Here is a 15,800-nt window from a genome sequence, read left to right on the forward strand (position 1 = left end):
GATTTCCATCGTGTAGTTTTTCATTGGTTGTATGCATTGGTGACCTGGTCATCACCTAGGAGCAGCCAGTCGTATGTCTTGAAATTGTTAACACACGCACATGTGTTAACAACCATGTGTAACCAAAAATATCGCATGGGGTTCTCACCAACGGGTGTGTAAGAAAAATAGTTAATTAATAAAACAAAACATTAACATTTTTAGAAAACGCAATCCAAGGAAAACATAATCCACAAACTGCACCTCCCAAAATTGCTATAATTCCAATAATAAACTGACGAACACAACTTTAGTAGTTTCACCTGCAAAAAGACAAGGGAAATGAATATACACTATATGAAAGAAAGAAAGAAAGAAAGAAAGAAATGTTTTATTTAACACGCACTTAACACATTGTATTTACGGTTATATGGCGTCAGACATATGGTTAAGGGCCACACATATATTGAGAGTGGAAACCCACTGTCGCCACTTCATGGGCTACTCTTTTTCGATTAGCAATATATGAAATTATACTTTATGAAATCTAATGCTATAAATATTATTTTAAACTTTTATTTTTAAGGTTGTCAAAATGTTGTAGAAACCCATCTGTAACATTCTATGATACACATGTAGCTATTTTCTAAATTAGTTTAGAACTTAAGTTAATATGTCATATCATAAAAACACTTTTATAAATATAATATGATTTTTTTAAACATCTGTTTTGCGATATTAATAACAATAATTATGTTTGAAGAATATTGTATTAAAGTTTGACAGGTGTTTTTTCCATCATTAATTTATTATAATACCCGTTTCAGTTAATTCTCAGTAATAGTTGTATTTTGCTTACGTTTGTTATCAGTAAACTTATACGGTCTAATTAATGTTTTAAATATACTTCTGTTTAACCATCTTTGGTACAATTTAATAACATTAATCTGTACCACGTTAAAATTGTAAATACATGAAACAAAAATAGTCATAGGTCTTAGTTTTCTATTTTCTGCACGAAAACCTCTCAAAGCGAATGCGTGTGTGTATTACACTAACAAAACTGGACCTGCCGATAGTTTGATTATGAACGCACGAAACTTCCCCAACAAAAGCTTTTAAGCCGTCAGCGGCATGCCAGCGTCGAATCTTTTTGATCGGGTTTATGTCTGCCACGCCACCACGCATGCGCCAGGCTTGTTTCATTGAGGTAAATAAATCGGACATGGCAGAAGGTATCGGAGACTTTACGAGATGGACTACTCGGTTGTAGCAGCGAGTTTGGCGGCTCTGGGTCTCTACCTCAACACACTCCGTGCCGACTTCGCCTACGACGACAGGTAAGCGGCATTAATCACGACGTCAGTGGTGAAATAGCGCGTGCGCCGCGCGGACGCTTGCACGTTGTCCCGTGCCCCCAATGTCGGCGAAGATTAAAGCGGAGTCAGGTGTGAAACTCGCGCCTCTGTTGTCGGTTGGTGATGGTGGGAGGGGAGGGCTATAATATGGGGGAGGGTGATTATTTCGTGTTCGCGGTGGGACATCGTTGTTATATGAGGGATCGAGTGGCCGGGATCAGAGTGTATTGAGTTTTTATTGCCTGGTTGTCGTTTGTGACGATTCGTAAAGTTGTAAAACAGGGTGTTTTATTAGATAATGCTGCAGGTTAATACCATGTAGCTTACAGGTAACAGGTGTAAGCCGAAGTAATATTGGTATTTACATAATACTCATAAAGTTTTAAATAAAGTATATTTCAGACTGTTCGTTGAAATCAATACATTTAATTGATTAGCATTGAATGTTAAAGTTCCTCAATACAAAATAAATAAATAAATTTAAAAAAACATACAACTAAAATTAATAATAATAAATAATAATAATAGAAAACAAATAATATTAATTTAAAATAATTTAAACATAATAATATATTAAAAATAAATAATAATTTATAAAACAAATAATAAAATAAATAATAACACAAACATTTTTTAAATTGCTATTACACAATGTAAAATGGTTATAATCTATGGATCAACATTTCAAAATCTTAAGTAACTAGAGTAGAACTTGGTTCGCATGATTTTCACCTAGGTAACCGATCATTTGGTTACATGAATTCTATTTAACTTGGTGAATAAAATTCTGATAATCCTGAAAGTTTGTAACTTTCAGTTTATAGTTCATAATGTAACCAACTGGCAGATTGCCTTAATTTAAAGTTGGCTGCCGTCATATACGGTAGTCTACCGTAATATGCTGGACTCTGGTTGAAATACTAACTGTAATAGAAAATGTTTTGTTAGGAAACATTAGAGTTTCCACCATTTCCTGACTGAATGGTAAAACAGGCCGTCTGATTTCATGGAAACAGTTGTTTCTGGTGGTACCGTGTCGGTAAAATCATGGAACCAAAATTTCGTTTCCCATGATTATTATGTCGAGTACGACTATTCAACAAAAATAATATACATATAATTTTTTTTTTTAAAGTTTCTGATGGGTTCCCATGATCACAAGACATGGAACCGAAAAAGTGTTTCCTATCAAATTTGAAATCCTATGGCCTGTAAAATAAATAATTTTTTCACTTCCAAGGCAAGTCGAATCATATTAGGTTATTTGTTATTGTATTTGTATAGCTCTGTGAAATTATAACTTCATTTACTTTATCAGATATTACTAATGGAAAAATGTAGTGGGTTTTTTCTCTCAGACTATATGTCAAAATTACCATATGTTTGACCTCCAATAGCCGATGATTAATTAATCAATGTGCTCTAGTGGTGTTGTTAAACAAAACAAAGTTTAATAAGATATTTTCACTCTACGATGTATATCTTTAGAACTGGATTAGTATGTGTACATGAATCTGTAGGGAGACTGGATTAAGTATTAACTTATTAGCAAATAATTATTATACAAAGTACTAATTATTCTTATGAATATATGTGCATGGACTGAATACTTCAAGTAAACAATCTTTGATTAATTAACATTTATTAATAAACAATAATCTTAGATTGATTACCCAATACAAAACCTGATGCAGTCGTGACTGGTAGAATGAATAAATGAATGTTTAATGACACCCCAGCACGTCATGACTGACAGAGACTACAAGTGCATTATACATCAGTCCTTGGTTTTTGAAAATTACAGGCGAGTGGAAAATCGCACACCTCAATATGCTAAGGCAAGTGAAAAATCACTCTCCAAAATAAATAAAATAGGCAGTGTAGCTCCGATTGGATTTTGACTGGTACGTATACAAAATTGTCTATTAAACTAGTATTTCCCGATTTGTTCAACAAAAAGAAATACCAGTTTAACGACTGCATGGAAGCCACTGCCATGTTTTTAATTTTTTATTGTTTTAATAAAAGGACCTTCCTATCAGCTAAATGAGCTATGGAAACTTGATTTTTGTTAACAGATATACCCATCTATGTTACGTGCGCCGTTTGTTGAGTGTAACGTACACTGTTTTTTACCCTCGTCAGGCTGAAATTACGTGCGCTGTATGAGCGCAATTGCACCCTTGCACCTTAAAAAGCAAGGTCTGATACATGTATAGAGTCTACATATATGGTAACCTACATGTAAACCCGCTCTTGATCAAATTGTTTTAAGTGATCAGAAATGTGTTACTGACAATTGTAATATTCTCTTTAATTAAATTGCAGGTGTTACGAGTAAAACATGCTGTGGGTTTACAGTTTTTAGATATTTGTTTTAGCACCCATTAGTAGATATTTTGTTAATGTTGAGGTTTTATTCAACATTCATCCATCCATCCTTCCATCTATCCATCATTTATCTACATGTATTCACCCATCCGTCTAACCATTCATACATCCATCCATAGAACCAACCAACATTCCGTCCGTCTGTCCATCCATCCATCCATACAACCAACCAACATTACATCCATCCATCCATCCATCCATCCATCCATCCATCCATCCATCCATCCATTATTCCACTAGGCTGTATATATATACATGTAGGTTTGAACACAGCAGCGAAGTGCAGGTGGGAATGTGTCTATAAATAACGGGTTATACTGGCACCGTAAGGCAGCACATCCTACATGTTATTTAGCAGGAACTAGAGGTGCACCTAGGTCAGTGTTGTAACAGGTGTGACATCAGCAGATAAGTTAATTGGCCTCACGTTAATCACGTACATGGTTTTCAAGTCGAGGGATTTCCTCCAATAATAAGTTACTTTAGGTTGCTAATTGAATCACACGTAGAAAGGAGATTGATTATTAACATGTAGCTCATTAGGAATATATAACAGCATCTAATAAGGTCACTACACGGACATTATACCAGCCTCGATAGTGTAGTGGTTAAGTCATTAGACTTTGAGGACAGGTAGGTACTGGGTTCACATCTCAGTACTGGCTTCATGTACAGTGTATGCAGTTTTTGTCATCCTTAAGTTTATGAGTTTTAATTTCAGAACATAAGAATTCCGATAGCTATCAATATGCAATTTTAGTCATTAAAAACAATCTTTCAGTTGGTAAATATTACAATGTCGAAAAAAGCAGAATTGTTTCTTTAAAACAAAGAGAGCTTCAGGTTATTACAAAGATAGCTGATTTTATGTCCAGGACCAACAATTACATGTATGCCTGCCCCACCACCAAGACTTACACTGGGGAAAATATTGTTTCAGCCACATTTTCGGATATGTAGAGTGTTTTCTTGGGAAATATATTAAAAATGGCTAGTTTAAACAAAATCTTATTTGCTAATTTTAAATGTTGTCAGTGCTAGCTCTGGGTGTGCAGAAAAATTTGTCAGGTTATCTATTAAATTAAAAAATTGCAGAAACCCACCATTATTTTCCAACACAACATCAATCATAACATGACATTATTTCGCCAAACTAAAATAAAATTTGCATATTGTTTTTAAAATTTACAATTAGCAAATTTGGTGAATGGCAAAACATACCCTGGTTCTATCAACTTTGTATAAAAATTACACCTAGCTAATTTGGCTATGGGCAGGGTGAGCCCTGTCATCCCACAAACACCATTCCCCCTCCCCCACATACATCACATTACCCAGTGACAGCCAAAAAACGCCTCTGCTTAATTATTGACAGCATTAGGACTCTGGCTCGGCCATCTTGAATGAACCTGTACCGTCACACATTTCAATGTGGTGTTCACCTTCTGGACAGAGTGTGAGTTCAACAGGTGCACGGTCTGACTCCCAGATTTACCAGCACAATCGAAAAGACAAACACTCGCTGACGCTGTCCATACACATATTGAAAAGAAAAGTTGCGAGGCAGTCTCTCATACAATGTGTCCATACTAATGTTGTTCTGAGGTGTCGACCATTCTCCACTGTTTTTATAGGCATTCACCCATGATAAACCACACACAAGGCTTTAATCTTATCATAACCTGTCCAGGTAGACAGGGCTACCTATATTGTAATCTTGACAGTAGTCGTTTCGGGTGGGTGTGGGAGTTTTCGATTTTAGTAATTATTATAAGTCTTTGCCTAAATTGTATTATTGTTTGTTTTTTGGAAGGGGTGGGGTAGGTTTTTTTTACTTTCTTTTTTTTTGGAGTTGGGGGGGGGGGGACATTACAATACCAGAAAAGCAGAATGTTTTTGTTTTTTGAGTATTTTGATTTATTTAGTTTTTAAATTATTTTAAAATTATTATTATTAATATTTTTTTTAAAAATATAAATACAGGATATCTGGTTATATCTGTGGGTAGGTGTGGTTTTGGGTTCTGTTTACTTAAATCTTTATTTTTAATTGTTCTTGGTGTTTTATAAATAAAAATTATATGTAGTGTTTTTCCTAGCTTGTTTTATCATGGTGCAGCACCATGCCTCAATAGTCTAGCACCATCTTGCCTTAATCAGCACCATGCTGCCCTGAGATTAAACAAGCCTTTTTCAGTAATTAATTCTAAAATTTCCTTTATAACACACCCAAAAAGGTATTATTAATTAATAAAATATGCCTTTTATATCTTTTGCCATCATTTATTAAAGCAATCACACAGATTACATTAATATTTATTTCAATTATTTTTTGTGTAATTTTAATGAAAAACAAGTGCCCCGAAAATGAAAAAAATGCCCCCAAAATGTTTGGTCTAACATGCCTTGCCTAATTTCTAGGGAAATCACTAAAATATACACGGAACCTGTTATTTTTTCTGTTACGTTATTGTAACAGTCACTGTGGGTTTGTGTTTATTTAGTTATGTTTACTTGATGACTTTTTTTTTAAATTGTTCTCCTCAGTGCTTTATAAATATACACGGTATGCATTCTTTTTTCTGCCAGTCATTGTAACAGTCACTGTAGATTTGTGTGGATTTTGGTTCTGTTTACTTAATGTATCTTTGTTTAAATTGTTACTGGGTACATTCTCTAAACCTGTTCTACTCTGTTAGTAATAGTAACATGAGCATTGGGTGTGGTTATTTGTTCTGCTTGGTTACTGAAACATCTATCCTTCCAAGGTAAAAATTAACTTATTTGTACTCTGATAGTCTCCTAGTACATGTATGTTCATTTAGGTCAAGGTTTAAAAGGGAGGGACGTAGCCCAGTGGTAAACTGCTCATTTGATGCACAGTCAGTCTTAGGATTGATCTCTGTCAGTGAGCCCATTGGACTATTTCTTGTTCTAGCCAGTGCACAACCACTTGTATATCAAAGGCTGCAGTATGTGCTATCCTGTCTATAGGTTTGTGCATATAATATAAAAGATTCCTTGCTACTAATGAACAAATGTTGCTGGTTTCCTCTCTAAGACCATATATCATAATTACCAAATAGTTGACATCCAGTAGCCGATGATTACTAAATCGGTGTGCTCTAGTGGTGTTATTAAACAAAACAAACTATTGAATACAGTTTGATCTATAGTACACTGCATATATAGAAGACACCAACAGGGGTTCAGAATTTTCAAAAATTTCACTTGTCAGTGGGCAAGTACTGATCACATATTAATGTACTTGCCCCACATTAATATATATTTTTAAAGCAGTTCAGCTGTGATTTGTTTTTGTTTGCTACAGTTCCCAATAAACAGTGCTTTACATAATATCAACTCTTCCAAAACTAATTTTTATGAATATCTCCAACAACCAAAAAAAAACTTTTATTTTTTTATTTTTTTTATTTTTTAATATAAAGCAGTTGAGTTGTGATTTGTTTTTGTTTGGTAAAATCCCAAATAAAGAGTTTCTTTACATAATATCAACATTTACAAAACACATTTTCATGAATATCTCCAACATCAGTTGTAAAAATAATATTGCCACAGGGCATATGCATTTAACGAAGTTATTTGTCTGACATGAAAATTTCACTTGCAAGCCCCAGGCATCAGGCAATGGAAGTTAAACATGTTACCATTTTTGTCACATTTGTAATTATAAATATGCCGCATCCTATTAATGATGTTCTTATAATATCTAGATTGTAATCAAACATTTATTATTGATTGAGTTCTAGCTTAGTGATTGTCATGGAAAATGTTAACTGTAATTATTCCTACAGTCCTACAGTCTAAATGGTGAAATCTGTAAGACGTCTGATGGGTTGTGGTTTGTTTTCATGCACACATAAAGAAAACAGATTCCTGGGCTTCTTGATTATGGTAGCCCCATTCCCATGGCTAGTGATATTCAATGTTGGGCTAGTAAATAACTACTATTGCCTTGCCCGACAGCTAGTGAAAAAAGGCTGTCAGATGCTGCATTTAAGTCTATTTTGTAAATATTATGAATATGCTGCCCTCACCCCTGCCCCTTAATCTTGAAAGTTTTTAATCTCTTTAGGTAACATATACGATTATTACAATTAGTAAAATTGTATTAAGTAAAGTAGGGCTAGTGAATTTTTAATCATGGCTAGTAAAAAAAATTAATCACTGATCCCATGGCTAGTGGATTTGGTAAAAATTCTAGAAGCCCTGAGATACTGACTTAATATTAAAACAAACATTTATGAAATTTGTATGCTGTATTTTATAGGTCATAGTGAACTCAACAATAAGTGCAGAGTCATATTAATTTCTTTTCCGAAGATCATAATATACTGTAACCATTTGTATTTATTGAAAGATGATCATTTGGTGCATATTGACTCATATAACTGATAATTGATAATAAACTTACATAGTGTTTTCCCTAGCTTGTTTTAACATGGTGCAGCACCATGCCTCAATAGTCTACCTCCATCTTGCCTCAATCAGCACCATGCTGCCCTGAGATTAAACCAGCCTTTTTCACTAATTAATTCTAAAATTGCCTATAAAACACCCAAAAAGGTATTATTAATTAATAAAATATGCCTTTTATATCTTTTGCCATTTATTTATTAAAGCAAGCACATAAATTACATTAATGTTTAATTTAATTAAAAAATTTTTTTTAATGAAAAACAAGTGCCCCGAAAATGGTGAAAATGCCCCAAAAGTGTTTGGTCTACCATGCCTTGCCTAATTTCTAGGGAAATCACTATTACATGTACAACCAATTTATTGCCAAAAGGTGGGTTGGTACCAGACCAGTTTTCCAAATTCATGTCTGGTATAATTATGTGTGTTTTCACAACTGAGACAATTCAAGCCTTTATTATGGAGTGCTCAGAACAAGGCAACAAAGATAATAATTTCTAACTATATTTCAGTTTTAAAATGTTTCTGCAGAATGCTCAATATAGCAATTTTAAGCCTGCCTGCAGCAATTTTAAACCAATAACTTCTACAGCAAATATAAAAAACAATAATTATTCCTTCAACTCGTGGCAATAAATTTTATCCAGCAGCAAAACTCTGCCATGTGTAAATCCCCTGATCTATGGCAATTGATACTGCAGCAATTGCAATTGGCGTCAGTGCCATCAATAAGTTCAAGCTCCGTTAGAATATTATTGAACATTTTGTATCTAAAGTGTTTTTGGTCGTCTTTATATATGTAATAGCTCAAATTTGAACCCTGGGGCGGACATGCTCGAAACCCTCGTGGTATATGAGCATGTTAAAATATTATCGGATCGGATCAAATTTGATTTTATGTCTGTCTGTACATATTATTTGTACATATACTATAGAAAGTTATTGGGAAGTAAAATCCAGTTTGAGCTTCTACTAAATATTAGCATGACCAGGAACTTGTACATAGGGCAGGATTTAGCTCAGTCGGTTGAGTGCTCGTTGAGGTGCTTGCATCACAGGATCGAACCACCTTGGTGGGTCTATTCACCTTATTGATTTTTTGTTTCATTCCATCCAGTACACCACAACAGGTCAAAGGCTATGGTATGTGCTTTCCTGTCACTGGAACAGTGCACATAAAAGATCCGTTGCTGCATTAGGAAAAATGTAGCGGGTTTCCTCTGATGATTGCGTGTTAGAATTACCAATTGTTTGAAATCCAATAGTCGTGATTAAGTAATCAATGTGCTCTAGTGGTATCGTTAAAACAATTATTTTAGGAACATGTGCTTAGACCAGATATATACAAATGTACATGTAATAGACACCGAGTTTCAAAACCTTTAGATGTGAAAAAAGGTGTACCTTTTAAGAACGCTCTCTATTAACTGAAATTTTTTTACAATGGCTAATGTACAAGTCAAGAACGTTGCTTTAAATATTTTTAATGCTGGTTTGATATACATAATGCCCAGTAATAGTTCCGCACAGCTGCAGGTAGGCAATGCAATACAGGGTACACCTGCAGGTTATATTACAAGATGTAACATTCCATCACTGATATTCATGAACCCACTTGTATGTACCTACATGTTGTTACAAATGTGTAAGACAAAAACAGACTTTGTAAATTTAAATCCATAATGTACATGTGTGTGTGTGTATATATATATATATATATATATATATATATATATATACTCTTCAAAAAAAGAAACGCAAAAGGGTACAAATGGGTTATAACTCTGATTTTATGTTTCCTACCGGTTCATGCTTTGTGAATATAAGGTCATTGCATGTCCCAAACACATTCCCACGGTTACATTCGATAAAACGCAGCTACTGTACAATAAAGTTCCAAAATGTGAATATTCGCAAAAACGCAGCCACGTGCAAACCATGTCACCACTGCACGTGCGTTGTCTGCACGTGCAACATGAACACCGACAGTATAAAAGTGCAGGGTGTTCGCTTGCCTGGCCTCTGTATCTGGCCGACAGTTGACAATCCAGGACATGCCACGTCTCAGTGAACCGCAGAGAAACAATGCCATCGGCCGACTAGACGCAGGCGAATCCAGAACGGCCGTTGCCAGGGCATTCCATGTGTCCCAAGCACCATCTCCAGACTGTGGGACCGTTACCAGCAACATGGATCAACACGTGACCTCACTAGATCCGGTCGACCACGGGTCACTACCCCCGGGCAGGACCGCTACATCCGGGTACGCCACCTTCGGGAACGATTGACTACTGCCACCTCCACAGCCGCAGCAATACCAGGTTTGCGCAGGATATCCGACCAGACCGTACGGAACCGCCTACGTGAGGTAGGAATTCGTGCCAGACGTCCAGTTCGAGGTGTCATCTTAACACCACAACACCGTCGACTCCGACTGCAGTGGTGCCAGATTCATCGACAATGGCCTCAACTGCGATGGAGACAGGTGTGGTTCAGTGACGAGTCCCGATTTCTGCTCCGACGTCATGATGGAAGATGTCGCGTGTATAGGCGTCGTGGTGAACGTTATGCGGCAAACTGCGTGCAGGAAGTGGACAGATTTGGCAGGGGTAGTGTCATGGTGTGGGCAGCCATCTCACACACTGGCAGAACTGACCTGGTCCACGTGCAGGGCAACCTGAATGCACAGGGCTACATTGACCAGATCCACGGCCACACATCGTTCCAGTTATGGCCAACGCCAACGCAGTGTTCCAACATGACAACGCCAGGCCTCACACAGCACGTCTCACAACGGCTTTCCTACAGAACAACAACATTAATGTCCTTCCTTGGCCATCGATATCACCGGATTTGAACCCAATTGAGCATCTATGGGACGAGTTGGACCGACGCCTCCGACAGCGACAACCACAGCCCCAGACCCTGCCCGAGCTGGCAGCAGCCTTGCAGGCCGAGTGGGCCACCATCCCCCGGGACATCATCCGTACTCTGGTTGCTTCAATGGGCAGGCGGTGCCAGGCAGTTGTCAACACACGCGGAGGCCACACCCGGTATTGACTCCAGATGACCTTGACCTTGGTGGTGTGTCCTATCACTTACTCACAATGGACTAGAGTGAATTGTGAACAATCCTGCAACATTTGGTAATTATCGGACTCACCATTCAATAATTAAATCCAAATGTTACGACAATGTGGTTTTGCGTTTCTTCTTTTGAAGAGTATATATATATATATATATATATATATATATATATATATATATTAACTAAATCAATTTCCAAATGTGTTTAGTGACATAAAATAAAGATAAAATGTAGACTTGTCGAGATGAAACACACCTTTTTTTTTATCACTTAATATATTTAATAGAAAAGCCCACCTGATTATAGACAGTGGGTTTTAAATTTATGATACACCTAAATCATAATGATAATCGCTTTGCCACGGGGAGTGCTTTGATGATAGACAGTTTTAAAATATGAATATAAAATAGTGTTGGTAAGGCATGGTAGACTTTAGTTTTGGAGCATTTTTATCATTTTCAGGACACTTTTATTTTCATTAAAGACAAAAACAATTAATAAAAATAAAAATAAATGTAATTATTGTGCTTGTTTTAATAAATGATTGATAAACTATATAATAGGTATATTTTATTAATTAATACAAATGTAATACATTTTATGAGTGGGGTTTTTTAAGACAATTTTAGAATTAATTATTGAAAAAGGCTTGTTAATCTTAGGACAGCATTGCACTAAATAAGGCAAGACACCGCTAGATGGTGCTAGACTAGTGAGGCATGGTGCTGCACCATGCTAAAACAAGCTAAGAAAAGAAAAACCTATAAAACATAGCAGAACAGCTTCCTGCAGGCCTGCCCAATGTCCCAGTGTGTCTGTGTAGATTAAGTACATGTTGTACTACAGTGGTCTGTCTGAGGATCATGTTTGCTGGTTCTGATCCTATCTGATGTTGACAGGTACAACTGTACAAGTAGAAGCTTGCCTTCTCTCAGATCCGAGCACCAATCTCTTTATCTGACAGCAGACACTTGGTGTGTCACGTTTGTTATACCAGGAACCAGCTCTTGACCGATAGACTGGATAATTGGCCATTATAACCATAAATCTATATTATATGTACTGCTACTTAATGAACAGGTATTGTACAATGTAAACATGTCATGCATATATGTGCACGTTTCCTTTAATGCACTGGAAACTGGATTTGAAAAGATGCAGGATCATCATTAAGTGATTGGAATAAAATAAAAATAATAAATGACTAAATGAAGGAAGGAAATTTTTTATTTAACAACGTGCTCAACACATTTTATTTATGGTTATATGGCGTCAGACATATGGTTAAGAACCACACAGATATTGAAAGAGGAAACCCACTGTTGCCACTTTATGGGCTACTCTTTTTGATTAGCAGCAAGGGATCTTTTATAGGCACCATCCCACAGACAATAATACATACCACGGCCTTTGTTACACCAGTTATGGAGCACTGGCTGGAACGATAATTACTAAATGAAAAACAATATAGGTCCTTTGGAATCTGTAGGGTTGGGAGGGAGGGCCTGGGTCCCCACAATTTGAGTCTGAAAACCTTTATTTTTTTCTTCTACTATATGTATAATCCACTATAATATGTAACACCCCCCACCCCACCCCTGCACACACACTTTTTAGTGGCCTGAAGTATGAGTGTATTGATGGCTTAAAATGTTTTTTGTCTCCACTGGGTGATGGATTAAAAACTATAATTATATTTTTATATTTTTATATTTTTCCTTTTTCCTTTTTCACTATAGTCAGTATAATAAGCTATATATATAAAGCTTCACAGCTGCTATATCAATGGCTGTGGTATGTGCTGTCATGTATATGGTAATTAGCATATAAAAGACACTGCTAATGGAAAAATATAGTTGGATTTTCTCTGAAGACTTAGACTGTCTGACACTCAATAGCTGATGATTGATGGTGTTGTTAAACAAAACAAACCATAACTTTAACACCAAATAGTCATCGCTTTAAAATGGGCTGAGGTGTCATTAAACACACATTTCTTTCCTTTTCCTTTAATAGTCACAGATTAAAGTACAGTGAAACCTCTCAAAACCGGACCCTCTGTAAACCGGAATTCCCTCAAAACTGGACATTTTCCATGATCCCTTTTTAAATATATGTACAGAAGAGAACCTCTCTAAACCAGATACCTCTTTAACCTGACTTTTTGCTTGGTTCCCAGAGTGTCCGGTTTAGAGGAGTTTCACTGTACATATAAACTGACATATTCCATTTAACAAACATTCATGCTGACCAATATGTCTGTGTTGTTAAACATTCCACACCCTATGATTGTACAGGACAAAATAATATTTCAGGTGACATTTTCCCCATAACAATAGATGTATAAACACAGGTGCAGAGTGAAAAATTCTTGCATGTGTATTTATTTACAAACATGTATATTGACAAATGGTGTGGGCACAGGTAATTCCTGCAGTGTACATGTGTGTGAGTGTGGCCATGGTCGTTATGTTTGGTGTCGTGGAGTGACTTGTTTGGATGCTTGGCAAACCATACAGGTTTCCCTGCCAACTGACTGATTGACTGTGGTGGTATGTTGCCTGGTGTGCTGCTTTCTGTTTGTCTCTCTATCTCCGTTCTTTTGTAACCTGGAGTGGGACGTAACCCAGTGGTCAAGCACTCACCTGATGTGCGGTCGGTCTAGGATCGATCCCATTGATGGCCCATTGAGCTATTTCTCACTCCAGCCAGTGCACCATGCATGACTGGTATATCAGTGGCTGTGGTATGTGCTATCCTGTCTATAGGATAGTGCATATAAAAAATCCTTTGCTTGTTACTAATGAAAAAATGTAGCAAGTTTCCTCTCTAAGACTATATGTCAGAATTACCAAATGTTTGACATCCAATAGCCAATGATTAATAAATCAATGTGCTCTAGTGGCGTTGTTAAACAAAACAAACTTCTTCTCTATCTGGGTTCTTCTGTAACCTGGAGTGGGACATATCCCAGTGGTCAAGCGCTCAACCTGAAGTGTGATCGGTCAACAATCCATCCTCATCAGTTGACCCCCATGGCTATTTCTCATTCCAGTCAGTGCTCCACAACTGGTGTAACAAAGGACATGGTATGTACTATCCTGTATGTGGGATACTGCATATAAAAGATTCCTTGCTGTTAAGCGGAAAGAGTTACCCATTGCATTGGAGCAGCAGATATCCTCCTGTGACCTTAACCATAAATCTGATGCCATATAACCATAATTAAAATGGGTTGAGTGTGTCGTTAAATAAAAACAGTCCTTCCTTCCTTCTTTATTCTGTAACCTATAAACATGCCTGTCTATCAGCTGCCGGGGGGTGAGGGGATTTGACCATTCTTTGGTATAGTGGTTACGCTATTGGCATTAGGCTTGCAATTAAGCCCCAAAATTTATTTTGTGGATTGGAAAGCAAACCATGCTTTTGTACACTTTAATTTGGAGGCAAATTCTATAGAAACTAAGAATCAGTCATTAGTCTCAAAATTAGACTTATTAGATTTATATGTATTTTAACCTTTTTCTGCAGCAGTGCATGCAGAAAGACTAAAACATGTATATTATCAAACACACCCTCCCCCCTTACTTCCTGGTATGTACAATATTGTTATTTTTAGGTGATCCAGCATTCATCATGGCCTTTATATTTCTCCAATACTGTATACAGAAAAACCACAAGGTACATCTTATTGTAACCTGAATGTGAGCCTAGCTATGTACCACCGTGTTTATGTATGAATGATTATGTACTCACATGTAGGGCTGTGTTATGATAAGACGTCAATAGATGTCGGTCATCACCACGGTCTGATAGAAGCAGGTCACTCACTCACACCTGTTTAAGTGAAAAAAATTTTATGTATGTTTTATAGTGGAGTGTAACTTGACCCTCTATCCCCCTAGCATCCTCACTTTCCAGAGTCCAGACCGCCCCCCCCCCCCCCCACCACACACACACACACGAAACCCATGCATTAAATTCTTGCACAAGCACCTGCATGCCCTTTACTTCTGAAACAATGATGTTGTTTCCATCTGTCTTAAGAAGCATCCACTTGTCATAAGAAGAAGGAAGGAAGGAAGGAAATAGTTTATTTAACAATGCACTCAACACATTTTATTTATGGTTACATGGCATCGGACATATGGTTAAGGACCACACAGATATTGAGGGAGGCTACTCTTTTCGATTAGCAGCAAGGGATCTTTTATATGCACCATCCCATAGACAGGATAGCACATACCACTGCCTTTGATGTACCAGTCGTGGTGCACTGGCTGGAGTGAGAAATAGCCCAATGGACACACTAACGGGGTGTCATAAGAGGGCTAAATTACTCTGTTAGATGTGGGAGGTGATAGCTAGGTGACTTCTTCATTATATAGGGGCTGGATTTAGCGCAGTTGGTAGAGCACTTGGCTGACGTGCTTTGATAATAGGGTAGAGTGCGAGTGCGATATATTTTAACATGCTCCTGTACCACTACGGTTTCGAGCATGTCTGTCCCGGATCCTGTTTTTGGATAGCCAGAAGCCTGATCCGGGA

At 36.9% G+C, this 15,800-nt stretch overlaps 1 protein-coding gene across 1 annotated transcript in view; it reads left to right on the forward strand.

Moving 5' to 3' along the window:
* Positions 1-1,186: 1,186 nt before the first annotated feature.
* Positions 1,187-15,800, forward strand: part of LOC121369724 (protein O-mannosyl-transferase TMTC2-like) — an 88,482-nt gene continuing 73,868 nt past the window's right edge. Inside the window, exon 1 of the mRNA XM_041494777.1 lies at positions 1,187-1,319. Coding sequence (XP_041350711.1) covers positions 1,234-1,319 — 86 coding nt within the window. The 5' untranslated portion in view covers positions 1,187-1,233. The remainder of the gene's footprint in view (positions 1,320-15,800) is intronic.

Source organism: Gigantopelta aegis, chromosome 4 (genome assembly GCF_016097555.1).
Source record: "Gigantopelta aegis isolate Gae_Host chromosome 4, Gae_host_genome, whole genome shotgun sequence".
Lineage (NCBI taxonomy): Eukaryota > Metazoa > Mollusca > Gastropoda > Neomphalida > Peltospiridae > Gigantopelta > Gigantopelta aegis.